The sequence below is a fragment of the Nicotiana tabacum genome, chromosome 20, assembly GCF_000715075.1.
Source record: "Nicotiana tabacum cultivar K326 chromosome 20, ASM71507v2, whole genome shotgun sequence".
In the NCBI taxonomy this organism is placed as follows: Eukaryota; Viridiplantae; Streptophyta; class Magnoliopsida; order Solanales; family Solanaceae; genus Nicotiana; species Nicotiana tabacum.
In genome coordinates, this window is record NC_134099.1 from 2043723 (window position 1) to 2060265 (window position 16543).

General features: G+C 31.3%; 1 protein-coding gene and 1 pseudogene across 1 annotated transcript; one reads left to right on the forward strand and one right to left on the reverse strand.

Annotated features, from left to right (window-relative positions):
• Positions 1–4170: 4170 nt before the first annotated feature.
• On the reverse strand, positions 4171–10133 carry LOC107793996 (uncharacterized). Its single transcript, XM_075241334.1, has 5 exons — positions 9635–10133; positions 5670–5771; positions 5464–5562; positions 5236–5333; positions 4171–4584 (listed from the first exon to the last, which is right to left on the reverse strand). Exons 1-5 carry the CDS (start codon positions 10037–10039, stop codon positions 4518–4520), a joined length of 771 nt encoding a protein of 256 aa, XP_075097435.1. The 5' UTR covers positions 10040–10133; the 3' UTR covers positions 4171–4517.
• On the forward strand, positions 6533–6680 carry LOC142174977 (5.8S ribosomal RNA; annotated as a pseudogene).
• Positions 10134–16543: the final 6410 nt, after the last annotated feature.

Below are 16543 nucleotides of genomic sequence, written 5' to 3' on the forward strand. Positions count from 1 at the left end.
TGTTTAATTAAGTTACAACTGTTACAATGGAGAGAGAGAAGTAGCTAAAAAGGGTTTAATAATCTATTATTCATAGTAAAACACAAAAGGAAACTTAATTAAAATGTTGATGCTGCGATTTAGTTCTAACTTAAGGAGGTTTTGATGTCGAATTATTACTGCTAAATTTCAACCCAAATTCTGGTATACTTCAAATTATTAAAATTTTTATTTGGAGTGAAAAAATATGGGATCAGAAAATTCAAAATCTTGCAAAGTGCAGGTGTAAGAAATATGGGATTATATGGTGTGAATTATGAGGTAAACAAGGAATAATTTGGTCAAATCACTAAAATATTTATATGGTAGCTACGGTAAGATTCCTTGTTGGCCAATCATGTTGCTCCATTTCAACTGAAATTACATAAATACCCTCCGTTATCCCAGGCAGGCATGTTGGCCCCAAGCTCCTCTCTTAGCCGCTTCTATAATAGTATTAGTTGGAGGTATCCTGGGCTTAACTTTCAGGCGAAATGACTTCCTGACCACTTAAATTTTTAGGGCTTTTGAAAGCCGATACACAAACTTTAGTCTTTCCCATTTAAACATTCAAACTCGTGAAACCTATAACTAATAAACACCTTTGACCATTGACTATGCTTATGTGGCGGTGGCTTATCTTACGTGGACATAGTGCGTACAAGTCACATTCAAATGGCGCGTGTGTGCCGATTTCCATAATAGAAACACCCCCGGATCTCGTCTTCTACACAGTACACACCACCCCTGAATCTTCGCATCATCCCCAACGACCAGAAATAAGGCTTCATCCATAACTCACAGCAACGACCAAACGAACCCAACCAGTCCCTCCTCCCTATCTACGCCTAACAGTGCCTCCTCCCCTTCTTCGGATTTTGTGTTTTTCTTGTTCTCAATCTAAAAGCTAGCCGCCTACCACCAGAAACGACTGCAAGATAAACACACATACACGCAAGGGACAGAGAAACAGATATGTCCCTTTTTTTTCCATCTCCATTAGAAGCTTTGAAGCTCTTCACTGCACAACAATTATGGATTTATGCTTAAGAATCAAAATAGACAATTATTTTTCTTCATTAAAAGTTTCTCTGCAAAAAATTAAAATGAATATCATCTTTAGTTTTTTCTTGTTTGAAGGATTGTCCATGGCAAAATCACTACTTAAATGAGTTTGATCTTGAAATGGAGAGAGATAAGAGAGAACACAAAACACTTGAGATCCTAAACAAGATAATAGAAGATACGAAGTCCGTCAGGATCTTTACTGGTCTGCACATTCATCAATGTGTAGTGAATGATATGTGCTCATTCCCCATCACTATCTCAAGCTCCTGCCTCCTAATTCTATCAGTTGGTGAAGAAGAAAATAAGGGAAACAGAAGAAAATTAGAAATTAATAAATTTATTCCAGCATAGCTGCCCTTGACGTGTAACAATCCCATTGGTCATTTGCTGACTGGATGGACACGTCTGTGAATGTGTAATACACGCGCATAGGGTCTTGGTCAAATGTGTTTATTAGTTAAGGGTTTCACGAGTTTGAGTGTTCAAATGGGAAAGTCAAAAGTTTGTGTATCGGCTTTCAAAAGCCTTACAAGTTTAAGTGGTCAGGAAGTTGCATCACAAGTCAAACTGAAACTAAACAAATCAAAAATATATTATGCAAGTATCTAAATCAATATGTAATTCTTCTTGTTGCTGGAATTCTACAAGCTGGATTAGGTCACTAATAGTTTTTGTGCTCTTAGAAAGCAGAATGTTTTTGCATGTGCTCTTAGACAGCAGAATATTTTTGCCTTTATATTAATGCAAAAGTAAAATAAGTATTAGCACATGTGTGTAAATCATCAGAATTAGCGAAAGTAGAAGGTAGCACAGGTCGACACTTGGGATTAAGAAGAGACAATATACATCTATAGAAAATAGTTTTGCAATAAAGAGACACATGAAAAAGAAAACAAATTCAATAGAATACAATACAAGATAATCGAGATTTTACATGATCTTGATTCTAAATTTATAACAACAATTTTAAAAGTAACGTCTAAATAAGTAAAAAGCATTTCTAGAAAATTATGTAGTATTTTATTAATAATATAAAAAACCACATAATATTTATATCTAATTTCAAATTTCTTATGATTTTCATTCCGCACTTTTCACTATATTCACTTTAACTTAAAGTTGGGCTTAAAACTTCTACAGATTTTAGTAGAGTTTAACAGATAACTTCCAGAATTATTCATATTCTTTCGTCCCACAAGAGACAAGAGGGGTTGCTCTGATGGTAAGCAACCTCCACTTCCAACCAAGAGGTTGTGAGTTCGAGTCTCCCCAAGAGCAAGGTGGGAAGTTCTTGGAGAAAAGGATGCCGGAGGTCTATTTGGAAATAGCTTCTCTATTCCAGGGTAGGGGTAAGGTCTGCATACTGATGATCAATACCAACACATCTTGTCCCTTCAACTTATGTTCATACTAAACTTAAATGAAACACGCAACATGGTCTTCTATGGATGGAACAATTTGTCATAATATTTTTATGTGAACACCATGATTCATATCATCCAGGACTTTTGCATGATTCGTTGAATAATGGTACTTTGCATTTGGACTGGCAGGTTCTAACTTCAAAAAATTCCTGTGTGTATTGCAATTAATCCAGAAAAGCTTTCACTTGTTTTTGCAACTTATATGAATAAAAATTTGAGAACCACCAGTTTTGTCGCATGCCAAATTACAATATGCTTTATATTTTAATGGAGAGCAAACCAATAATGAAAAATTAGTTTCTCTTAAAAAATTTATCTAACACCTATAGCACGATAATTTTACCTAAGGACTTTTACCCAATTCTTCTTCAATAAAATCTTGCACGCAAAATGAGGTGGAGGGAAAAACTCAAGCTTCAATGACAAAATTAAATAGTTACCCAAAAGTCAAAGAGAATGGTGAGATAAAAATAACAGACTTTAGATAGGCTAAGCAGTGCAACGACATTTTTTTGCGAGGGATATACGCGTAAGAACTGTGAAAATCACGGATACCACGTGTATTAGGCTAAAATAATTACACGTTTTCCAAAATAACCCTAAAACAGTTCAAGTCTTCCCAAAATAACCCTGACGACCCCAAGCTCCTCAACTGTCGCTTATTAATAGCCCCCCCCCCAAATCCAACCCCAAGAGGTTATCACGATCCCTAGTTTTAGCCCCGTCTCCAGATCGATTGATGCACTACAAGTTTTAAAAAGTTGAATTTATACACTAAATTGGTATATCTTTTTTATTTGAATTTGTTTATAGCGGTGGTATTGGAGCCATTTTACGCAGATCTCTATCTTTCAGAAAAACTTATATGATATTTTAAGAAACATTCAAGATTATCGTAATATTTCTTAAAATTCTCATCACCTAGTAATCTCAAAATTTTATCACTAAAGAAAATGTCAAAAATAATCCCTACATTTTGAATAGTTCATCAACCCATTGACCCCTGGCCCGCTTAACTGGACCATACCGGGTCAGGGTCCATTAAGGATTTCTTATTTTTTATTTTGTTGTATTTAGTTTAAAGTCTATCATAGGTAAATTATAGATAAGCAAATAAGCATTTAGCAAAAAACCCAATACTAGAATTACATGAAAGAAATTTTTCATACTTTATTATGTTTTAAATTTCAAATTCAAAAAAATAAAATTTACACAAATTGAGTAATTGAAAAAAAAAATACATATGACTATTTCTCATGAAACAAAAGCATCAAAAAATTTATTAAACTTCAAATTCAAATTTTTTCAAAAAATTAGAAGTATGTACATTTCTTCAACATCAAAAGGAAGGTGCGAAGGTCAAATATGATGGTTGGGGCCCTGGTGGAGGGATTTTTGGTTGGTTTTCTGTTCTAATTATCAAAATGTCCCGTGACAAAAAAGCTCTAATAATGGTTGGATTTGATTTCTAGTCGCAGAGCTACAATATTAGCTATGAGTTCAGACGAACTCACTAGTGTTTATGACTATTTACTTCCGCTGTTTATATCTGTATTCCGCGAAGGTCAGACAGAAACTAAGTAAAGAAGAGGCAGGTTTATAATTTCTTGCAAAGCCAAACAAGGGGAAGAATGTTAAAAAGAAAAGAAAGGGGGAATTGGATAACAAACTTATCATTACAAATTTCAAAAAACAACATAAAATTGAAGTGTAAGAACATCATAAAATCTCACTTCTAACAAACCAATAGGAGAAAATAAAACCAAAAAGCAATTTATGCCTCTGAATTTAGTGCTCTTTGGCTATATTTTGAGGCAAAAATTTGTTTTGATTAAATAAAAGAAGATCCAAAATCTTGAAACAATAGAGAAAAGAGAATGAAAGCATTGATACAACATTTAAACTGCTGCACTTTTGCACACTGGACATGTATTCTTCTGCATAAGCCATTTCTTTATGCACTCAATATGATGGTAGTGTCCACATTCAAGTCTTCCTATTTCATCATCAACTTTGTATCCTTCCTGTAAAAATAATATTTATTGTAAAAAAGAATGTTAATATCAGTAATATTCTGTTATTGTGTGCTAAATATTTTAAGGAACAAAAAAAAGCAGCTCGCTGCACTAAGCTACCGTCATGTGCGGGATTTGGGAAAGGGTCAGACCACATTAAGGTCCATATGCAGCCTTACCAGTGGTGAAACTAGTAATTTCGCAAAGGGTACTCAAGGTTTAATATATAACTACAAAAAGTAACTTTTTACCTACATACATATATAATTTTCAATATACATAGTGTAATTCTTCGATGAAAGTTGTTCAACTGAACACCCTTCACTCTATGCGGCTACGCTACTAAGCCTTGCCTTGCATTTCTGCTAGAAGCGATTTCCACGGCTTCAATGGCCTCTTGGCCGCACAACGACAACTCTTATTATCATTGAGCAAAAAATAAGGGGCAACCCGGTGGGCTACGCTATTGCTTATGTGTGGGATCCAAGGAAGGGCCAAACCATATTGGTTCTATTGTACGTAACTTTTTCTTGCATAAATTTCCACAAGTTCCACATTGAAATGTCCGATCTTTCGTCGAAATTTCACGGTGACAACTCTTATAGTGATCTTCATGATTTTCGATCTTGCCAAAGCTCTTTGTGCAAGGATGAAATGATCGTCCCCAAGGATATTAAGTTGTCATCATAATTTCATCTGCAAAAAAGTACAATTTGGATAGCTTAAACTTTCTTATATATTGAACTATCTTCTCTTCTGCTAAACCTGTGCCTACATACCCAATCCTATCACTCAGTTCAACCAATTGCTGCAAAAAGAAACACCAAAAGACTAGATCAGCTCAATTCTATGCATATGTATATTGTAAAGAAATTACGTTATATACATCGACAGGGTAAAGAACTTTTTATACTGTCTCGTGTATTTAAAAGACGAACCTCATATGACATATCATCTACATCAAGTCTCCAGGATCCATGTTGATCATCACCATCTAAATCTCTAGCAAATTGCAGGTTATGTCTAAGGATCATGATCTGCAATGTTCGAGGTGAGAACAAAATTTGATCATACGAAAACGTTCAAGTTATAAATAGGGATGCAATTAGTGTAAACATCAGGTGTGAATAAGTTTTTAACTTACAGGAGGACGATGATGAGAAGGGGGGCATTGATGCCTTATATTAGAAGCACGAAACCTGGAAATTTCTTCACCATTTGCAGTTCTCCTTGCAACACGAGAGTGCTATTCGAATACAATTTAAAACATACACAATGTAGTAGAATTTCTGTTAGTGAATTGTGGCATTAAAAGGAAGGATGTTTGGAAATACAACAACGACAACAAGCAGCCCAATATTTTACCACAAGTGGGGTCTGGGGAGGGTGAGATGCATGCAGCATTACCCCTACCCTAGAAGGATAGGGAGGCTGTTTCCGATAGACCCTCGGCTGGATAACAGATGGCAAAAGTAATGTTTGGAAATATAAAGGGAAATGCAGAATTGCTGACTTGATGTTTACACATGTAGAAGCTATAAGAAAGACACAAAGAATAAGCAAACTAATCATGTTGAACTAAAACTTAGACAAAAAAACAGAGAAATTTTAAAGCTATTCTGAATTTGATAACTCATTTTACAATATGGAAACTATAGATATTTGGTACAAAAATAGACAGACCAGGAGTAAGATATTATGAGTCTAACATTAGAGTTTTAAAAAGAATCCCATGTGTAAAGCTAATAGATTAACTTATCTGCAAGTATTTTTTACACTATCAATGTTTTTTGCTTTATATATATGATAACTAACCTGCAATCACAGGTTGAATTACACTGATAGCATAGAAAATCTTTAAACTGTCTGTATATATATAACTTAAATCCATTATTTTATAAGTAACATGATTGATTGAATATTTTTACGCCATCAATATATAGAACCAATGGTCAAGGAGGTTCAAAATTTTTGTGAGGTCGCTAGTACGATTCCCACTAGCCACTGTCCTTTTATATCTCGGCTCTTGCATCGATGAAGAACGTAGCGAAATGCGATACTTGGTGTGAATTGCATAATCCCGTGAACCATCGAGTCTTTGAAAGCAAGTTGCGCCCGAAGCCATAAGGCCGAGGGCACGTCTGCCTAGGCGTCACGCATCGCGTCGCGAAAAAAAAAAAGGAAGAAAAAAAACCAAAACTAATTCAAGCTTTAAGTTCTATGTACTTTGAAAATATTTACACAAATTGAATAGTTAATACAGGTAACTCTATTTAATAAGTATTGATTGATAATCAATAAAAATGGTAAGTAACTTGCTATAACAAGTAAAACTATATCAATTGTGCCAAAATTCTTTACACCGATATATATATATATATATATATATATATATATATATATATATATATATATAGGTGTAATAATAAAGCTGATGTGGCATATCTCATATGCAATGATTCTCATTTATCTTGATTCTCCTTTTTTTGCTTTTAAAAAAAATATATTTTACCACTTTTTATTACTAATTTATTACAATTAATACACTCAATACTAATTCTATCATAATTATTCGATGTACGTTACTATTTCTATTCATATTACTGAATGTAAGTTACAAATTGTAATGGTCACTATAAATACTACAGCACATCTTCTCCAATACATACCTTTCTTCTTTTTTTCTCATTAATTTTTCTTTTACTTTTCATTCAAACTCTTTATAAAGAAATAATTTGTTTTTCTTGTACTTCTGATTAGAGAATGATGCTGGAAGAGTGGGAACAAGAAAAGCAGTAAGAGAGAAACTGATTTTGTGGAATTTTCCATGATATTAGTAGGAATGGAAAGGGGATTTGATTTGCTTCATTTGCTTCTTTAAGGAAGGATGATAGTTTTTAATTTCCAGGAGGGATTGAAAGGTATGAATATGAAAAGCAAATTATACCAGAATAGAAAAAAAATATTCTGGTTTAATGATAAATGATAATATATTTTTTTTTTTAATATTTTAGTATCTAGATTTTACGTTCAAGATCAGAATATCCATGTATTATGTTTTTTTTTGCAATTTATAGTAATTATTGAATGTTTCTTTATAAAAATAGGTAAAACTTGCGAGAGAAATGATGAATCGAGCATTAAAGTGGCGACGGAAGGTTCTTGGCATTCCAGCTAAAATATTTGCTTCCATTACACTACAAATTATCACAAAAATGTAACGTTTAACTTTCTTTGAAATATGATTTACTTTGTATTTCCTTTTATTTTTTCTAAAAAGAATTAACGGGGACTGCAAGGATCCATTCATTTTTTAGACTTTGATCTTTTATTTAATTGCTAAGACAGTGGATTTCTCTGTTACCTTATTGACTAATCCATTTTATTGTTGTTAAAATAGTTATGTGCTATTAGGTTCTTCAATACATTTAGTCAGTAAATTCTATATTCACTTGAATCTAACAATAACAACACACCCACTCGAAACACTTGTAAGATTATTTCAATTTTTAAAACGTTATATTAACGTCAATTTTAAAATTTTAAGAGAACACTTTACTTCTTTCCTATATATAAAATATGACTACCCCATGTGAATGAGATTGATATAATAATTATAAATAGGAAATAGGTCTTGAAAGTAAATATCGTTCCTTTTTCTTGGCTTACTGGTGATGGCACAAAATATAATAGAAGAACATAATATAAATTCTAGACTTTTCCTTAAAAAAGTACAAATAAATTTGTAACTTTTCTTTCATATAAAAACTAATAAATTTGAAAATTGCTTATGTATTTCTAACTCTACTAATAAACTTTGTATATGCAATGTGACAAAAATAAATACACGAGGTGAGTGAAAACCCTCTTTTCAAACACAAAAGATGTAAAGATTTTTTTAGACTTTTTGTTATGTGACTATTTTTTACTTTTACCTTTTTGTTTGAAACAGAATTATAGGTGATGTTTTAGGATTGGAGTTATACCTATATAACTTAAGACAAAAAATAGATTATAAATCCTTAAAAAGTAGAAAGAGGCTATAATATTTGGAGAGCTCTCTCTATATATATATAAAGGCTGATTTTTGTAATTATACTTTTATAATATGAAGGATAATAAAAATTTAAATATATATAAACAAAGAAACTTGAAAGCATCGTATCAAATTATAAGAGCAAGATCGTTTAAAAAGTTTTAATCGAGAAGAACTCTTGAGAAACATTGAAGTAGCTAATGCACTTTATCAACTATTCTTATAAACTAAAAAGGAGACGTTGGAGAAAGAAAAAGAAAAGAGGAGGTATAACTAAGATTATTTAAGACTTGTGATTTCGGAATTTTAATATAGCACATAAAATGAAAACATATAAGAACTTAATCAAGAGAGTGAATTTTTTATTTTATTTTTTTAATTTTTCATGAGTTTAATAGGAGGCGAAAACTTGGTTGTTTAAGAAAAAATAACAATTTCTGATTTTATGAAGTAATGAAGGGTGTGAATATTACCAAAAAATAACGTAAATGACAGGTAGACAAACAAAAAAAATAACAAAATAAAAAATGGGTATTTCCAAATGCCAAGGTAATAAGAATATTAAATAGAAAACTTTTTTTGCATCTTCTTTATTGAGAAAATCAGAATAAAAAGAAATAAAATTTTCTTTTTATAAAAGTAAGGACAGATAAAGTAAATTTGGATACAAATTTATTAAATTCCTAAAATTGTGAAAAGAGATGTTATTAACCTAAAAAACTACGGAGTACTAGAAATCTCAAGAAAATAATTGAGATGTGAGGGTTAAAATTAAGTGTAGCAATTAGTCATTTTGACAAAGTAGAATTTTGAAGCAAACAAATAGACTAAGAATAATTTTTGACTTGATCAGTTATTAATTTCTGAAGAAAATACGACTTAATCAGTTAGTTGCGCTTCATTATTTTTAATATTTGTTTATTAGAGAAAAGATCATGTCGATAATATAACTGCGCGAAACGCGGAAAAATTCACTACTATATATATAACTTAAATCCATAGAAAAATTAAAGAAGAGCAAAGCAATAATCTGTAAATCAAAAGTGCAAAGGTAACCAAAAAAGAAGTTTTACCTCTCTGTTGTTTGATCTTTGAGTAGTTATTCTTGGCCTAGGAGCAACATCAGAAGCAGAACCAATACCAGGAGGAGCACAACAAACATCAGGAATATCAACAACAACATTAGCTAGATTCCTAGTACTTGTACTTGACAATGTGGTCTTATTTCTCCTTATATTTTTCCTCATTTGGTTAGTACTCTCCCATTGAGCTGCTGATCTTATAGCTGCCGGTGCCGACACCGGCGGCGAATTTAACTTTCCTTTACATCCTAGCCCTCCAAAACTCACCGACATAAATTTCTTCTTATTTTTAGGTTTTGTACTGAAAAAAGTTTTAGATTCATTTGTATTGTTTGTTGAGTTTGGTTTGTTTCTTGGTTTTTTATGTGTTGAATGATCAATTGTTGATATAGGCATAGTGTAAAGAAAATGAAATGAGATGTGATATGACTTTAGAGAGATCACAAGGAAGAAGAGAACAAATGAATTATAGTTTCAAAGGTTTTGATCATTTGTATACAATGGAAATGAGAAAATGATAAAAATGGTATCCTATGTTTGAGATAGGTTCATTATAGTTCATTAAATATAATTCCGAGCAGTTTTGATCCTTTAAGTTTGTTAAAAATTAGTATATTTGGTCCCCGACAAATATTTAACAAATGTTGGTTGTTACATTTAAAAAGAACTATGGAGAAAAACTCTGTGAACCTATATTTGGAGGTGCAGTTGTTATATTTGTGCCTTAACGTAACTGGTAAAGTTGTTGTCATGTGACCAGGAGGTTACAGGTTCGAGCCGTGGAAGCAGCCTCTTGCACAAATATAGGGTAAAACTGCGTACAATAGACCCTTATGGTCTCACCCTTCTTCGGACCATGCGCATAGCGGGAGCTTAGTGCATTGAGCCGCTTTTTTATGATGTCTCGTACAGTTATTTTTGTTACAGTTTTTAAAAATTAACAAGACTTTTCTGATGTTTCTAGTTAATGTTTCTAGTTAATTTTTTACGGTTTCCACTAAATTTAACATGCAGAGTTTGTTAAATATTTGATAGAAATAAAAAATGACCACTTTGTGGAAAAACACCAAAAATAGTAGGAGTATATATGTTAGGACTATTTTAAAACTATCTAAACTAAGGACCATTTTTGTCATTTAATCAATTGAAATATTTGAATTTTTGTGTATATGAAACTGTGATTTTTATTGAAAGCTGTTTCCTATTTTGTGGATCTCTTGGAGGGAGGCCAAAAAGGACAAATGAGGAAAGTATTGATTTTTCAAAATACAGTTGTCTGTCTTCTTCTATGTGTTGTTTTTTATAAAAAAAAATTTCTTTTTGTTTCTGTTCTGTTAGTTGCAAACAAAATACTTGCTGTCTTTTTATTTGTACCTTTATTTTGTATATATTCCTTTTGTACTTTTTCACCTTACCTTTTACCTATTCTAATAATTGTTCATTTGTTTGAGAGACATTTTATCTAAGTTTTGATTGGTAACTTTGTTTTTAGGTAAATTTGAATTCTGGGGTAAAGAAAAAGATAATAACCTATAATTATATTTTTTTCCTTTTTGACTTTGCTGTCAACGTCTGTAATCAATTTAGTCATTGCTCAGTACTATTTTGGAGTTGAATTCATAATTATTTTATAATAAGAAACAACCTTTAGTCATTCACTCCTTTGTATTAGCTACATCATTTGAGCATGGTTAAATCCATGCTCAAATTATCAAAAAGAGGAAAAAAGGGGTTGCCTTTTAAAAATGCAGTCATAAGTTACAACAAATTATAGCCAGGTTGATGAGAATTGGTCTTTGATCTTTTTTGAGAAAATATTATTCATGGATTTAATTTATAAAAACTGATAATATAAAGAAGAGGGAAGTTTGATTTAACATTAGGAGCTCGTTTGGATGGGCTTGTTTTAAGTGACTTTTAAGTCAAAATAACTTTTAAGTCATACGTTAGAATTTTTAACTTTTGGCTTTTGGCTTGTTTTTGTCATTTTAGCTTAAAAATACTTTTTTACTTTATCCAAACACTACAAAATAACTTAAAAGCGATTTTGGCTAAAAAGCACTTAAAACAAGTCAATCCAAACGTGCACTAAATGTATGCATGCTAGGATTCCGACAGCTAAGAGAAAGGGGAAGATGAATATGCAGTTTTAGCATTTATGATTTTAGTTGAATGTTTGAAAAGGGCAGGTTAGTTGTATATAAACTTCTATGAAAAAATTGGATACCAACTTGACTGGTCCATGCATATATATTTGCTTTCTACAGTTCCTGACAAGAGGGGTTGCTCTGATGGTAAGCAACCCCCACTTCCAACCGAGAGGTTGTGAGTTCGAGTCTCCCCAAGAGCAAGGTGGGAAATTCTTGGAGGGAAGGATGCCGGAGGTCTATTTGTTGTTGTTGTTCTACAATTCCTGACAACAATAATAACATATTCAGTGTAATCCCACATTAACAGAATTTAAAAAGAGTAGTTTACACAAATCTTACTTCTATATTGGAGAGGTAGAGAGATTGTTTCCATTAGATCCTCGGCTTATAACACTACTAGAAATTCGGTTTTCCAAAATATTTTATTTTTATAAATTTTTTTACGAAACCGACGTTTCGATCGGTTTTCTTTTTTTAGCGCAAAAATACGGAAAACTATTTTAGAATCCCGCGGAATTTATTTTTTAAGAAACCAATCAAAATCGATCAATTTTTCATATAAAATAAATTAAAAATAATATTCAAAAAACCGATCGAAACCGGTCGGTTATTTCATTCAGTCATTTTAAAAAACAGACCGACTTCAGTCGGTAATTTTATATTTTTAATAAAATCGATCGAAACCGGTTGGTTATTTTCGCGCGAAAATAAAATTAAAGAGTACAATTAAATTAGAAGAAAATCTTAAACCAAAATGTACCAATTGTCTAGTGGTAGAATAGTATCATGCCACAATACATACCTTGGTTCGAGTCCCAGACGGTATATTTTTTTAATTGCATAATCATATTTTTTCTTTTTAGGTCGTTTGTGAAAATTAATTTACCGACCGAAATTACTCGGAAATTGCAACCGACTTTTGTCGCTATTTTTTACCGACCAACATATTTCCGACCGATTAACGTCGGTCGACAATCGATCGATTTTTCCAGATTTTCAACCGATTTCTGTCGGTATTTTTGAACGATTTTAGGCAGTTTTCTAGTAGTGTTAAGAAAAACATAAGCACAATAATAGTAAAAAGGAAATATGGTAGAAGCCATGCAAAAAAAGGGGTGAAATTCAAAAATAGTCAGATTTACAACTGATCGTTCAAAAATAGCCCAGTTTCAAAAGTAATCGTTTCATGTAAAGATAAATCTGAGCGAAAACACTGTTCAAAACCCGAAAAATACGCCAGTATATTTTGCTGGAGTTCCAGCATAAGTATACTTGAACTCCAGCATATTATACCGGAGTTTCAAGATAAGTATGCTGGAACTCCAACATAATATGATGGAGTTCCATCATAAGTACACTAGAACCCCAGCATAATATACTGGAGTTCCAGCAAGTATACCGGTCCAGCATAATATACTGGAGTTTGGAGCACCGGTGCTCCAGAGCCAGCAAAGTTTACTAGTCCAGCATATTACACATGTGCACTGAACTCCAGTATAGTTTGCTGGACCGGTCTTTGCTGCAGCAAAATAGTGGTTATTTTTCATTGACTTGGTAAACGCTGACTATTTTTGAATGACCAATCCGAAAACTGGCTATACCGTGCTATTTTTACCAAAAAAACAGTAATAAAAAAACAAGATAATAAGATTGACCAAAGCGAAAGAAATAATAGGTAGTAATAAAAATCTTAGAATAAGAAAATACGAGAATACATACTAATACTACTGATATGGAAAAGAAGAAAGCTCAATTACCTACTAACTTATAACCTAATTCTCGACCTCCACACCCACCTATCAAGGGCCATAATAGGTAAAATGCAAATAACTGATTTGGTACTTCAATTCAAGGCATAGCTGAAGTTTACAGATTCTTACAAATTTAGCCACTTTGGAAGCAATTTTCATCGTACGTGACTAAAGTTGTTAAAATTGTATTCGAAGTTGTAAATGTTTCTTAAAGTTTGGCATATTACTTGTGCAAACAAACTTTTGACATTTTTTTCCCCTGAAGTTTGGCTTGCCAGCAGCAAATATGCTTTTGCCTGAAATTTGCCGACACTGACTATAATATTAAATAATTTGAAAACAGTGAATATAACTTAAATGGCCAGGTAAAACTGGCTATGGGTGCAAATAATTCGGGTATAATTGGAGGGTCCATAAAACTTACAATTTGGGCCCATAATGGTGAACCTCCCAAGTCCAGACAATCTTGTAAGGGGCAACCTTCCAATGTGCAAAGACATCGTGTGTGTATATATATATATATACTAGCTTTAGTGTACGTGTGTTGCACATGTATTTCGCGTCAATGCTTAGCATCAATCAATAAAATATATGTACAAGAAGAACAAGTAAATAAAATTATCAAATACTATGTTTTAAAATGCCTACATTAAGATAATATTTTACAATAAGTAATTTTGTACGTAGAAAAATATAAAGAGTTGTCATTTGTTTAAATGAATATCGAAAGAAAGAAAAATAAGTAATAACAACTCACTGAGAATATATTTTGTCTCTAATGCTTTATCTTATTGTATAATGCGTATTTTTAACAATTACCATAACTAATTTATATGATGAATTTTAAAAAGAATGACTTGGATTTTCTACACATTAGTAAAATCAAAGACTTTTCTAGTTAATTAGGACCTAATTATTTACTCTTAACATTAAAGAGAATAATTATTATTCTTAAGGGAATTTTCTTAATAATAATGTTTGATCATATTGAAATCTAGTTTTAGGATACGCGCAATACGCGTGTATCCTATATCAATAAGTATATATATTTTAAAATTATATAAATATTATTAAATAATATGTATGAGTTATAATATAAATTTTAAAAATATAAGTTCTTGAAAATGATGATATTGATCTTATTTAGTCAACAAAATAGAAGATGACCTAGCTAAGCATGAAAACAATCAAGATAATTTTGATAACTTAGTGATCTATCATTTATCCTTCTTTTGTTTTAACTTAAAATGAAAATAATTGTCTAGGTAATATGTATTTTAGACAGAGCAATTAAAAAAATTACGATAAATAAATTATGTAGCTAAATAGTAAATATTAATTTCTAAGTAAACTTTAGCTATGGATTAGTGACAGATTATCAAAAGAAAATTTCCATTAGCTATGAGACGAATTTTATACCTAATTTCTATTTTTCTTAAAGTCAAATTATGTAACAAACTTTCTGTTTTAACCCAAAAAAAAAGTCATTCATCTAGTTGAAGGAAATATGCATTATAGTAAATTAAGGTATTGCCTTGGAAATAAAGTGTTTTAATTCAGTATTTTCTGATATATATTTTTTTCTTACTGCTTTTAATATATGGTGAAATAATCAACTTTTTTTCTAGAATAAAATAAATTTTCGATTATATAAGATCAAAAAATCTTTAAAATATAGAGTGAAAATTCATACTATAAACCAAATATACAAAAGAATAGATAATTAATTTTGATCTCCTTGCAACAATCTTGTTAAATTTATTTATTATCACCATCTTCTAATCAACACGACCATTAAGAAGTTTTAACAAAATTGGAAACATTAATTTTTATTTAAAAAATAATAGAAGAAAAGAACATGGTAAAAAATTAGTTACTTTAAAAAAGAAATAAAAGTAAAAATATTTCGAGTAATTAGGAGTTTTTATATAGTTCAAATAAGAAAAGGTTTAATAGTTAAAATTTTATTAATTTAAAAGTTTTAAATATTAAGAAATTTATTAAATAATAATTTTATAATATACTTTCTGTAATCCAATGTAAACTTTATTTTTAAAGGTAAACTTATAAATCACCTAACTCTTTGTTCACGAGTGAAAAATTAGAATCAACACAATTGATATTGTCATGTAGGATGCAGTATATTTCATATATTCACAACAAATTTATTATTATTTAATTTAGAATGAAAAGTAAACAAAAGGAAGTCGACAAAAGATTGGAATTCCAGTAATTGCTTAACGATTCTTATGTGTTAAAATTTGGAAACTTGAAAAGGATTTTCCTAACATTACCATGCAATGAAATAAAGGTTCTTATTGATTATTAAGGTCATAAATTCTAGAAAAAGTTAAAGTCGTTTCTATCTAACTGTTGGGAATAAACCCCGTAAAAATAGTATTCACGGTATTAGTGATAAACGCAGAACACTAAGTTATGGTTAAATCAGCAAAAATAGAAATGCAGCAATAATGACACCAAGATTTTACGTGGAAACCCTTCTGAATAAGGGATAAAACCACGTCCAAGAAGAGCAACTGATATCACTATAGCGAGGAATTTTACACTATGTAGTAACGAGTAAAAAATACTCCTAAGACCACTACACCCTCAAAAGAAATAAACACTCTTTTGCTTTTTCCACCTCACTACAATATCTCTCACACTCTATTTTTCTTCACAAACTATTTTCTTATAGTTTATGGAATATCTTGCTCTCTCTTTTCTCTCTTTGTTGGTGTGTAGAAATGAGAGTTAAAGCTCTCCTTTTATAGCCAAAACCTCACTCTCTAAATCCTACAATATTTGACAATTTACACAACTTTTTCACAATTTCAACAAGGTTGACTACCAAACCAAACTAAGTCAATAAAATTGGCTACCAAATTATACAAATTCAACAAGGTTGACTACCAAACCAAATCAAGTCAACAAAATTGGCTACCAAATCATTTGAATGAGATGGACACCATATCAATCTCCCCCTCCAGTCTCATTCA

What these genes read in the sequence shown, in the direction of transcription:
- LOC107793996 (XM_075241334.1), bottom strand. Translation starts at nt 10,039, where the DNA reads ATGCCTATATCAACAATTGATCATTCAACACATAAAAAACCAAGAAAC. An exon ending in AAAGATCAAACAACAGAGAG is followed by an intron (nt 5,772 to 9,634) that starts GTAAAACTTCTT and finishes GTATTCGAATAG; the next exon opens with CACTCTCGTGTTGCAAGGAG. An exon ending in TAGATGATATGTCATATGAG is followed by an intron (nt 5,334 to 5,463) that starts GTTCGTCTTTTA and finishes TTCTTTTTGCAG; the next exon opens with CAATTGGTTGAACTGAGTGA.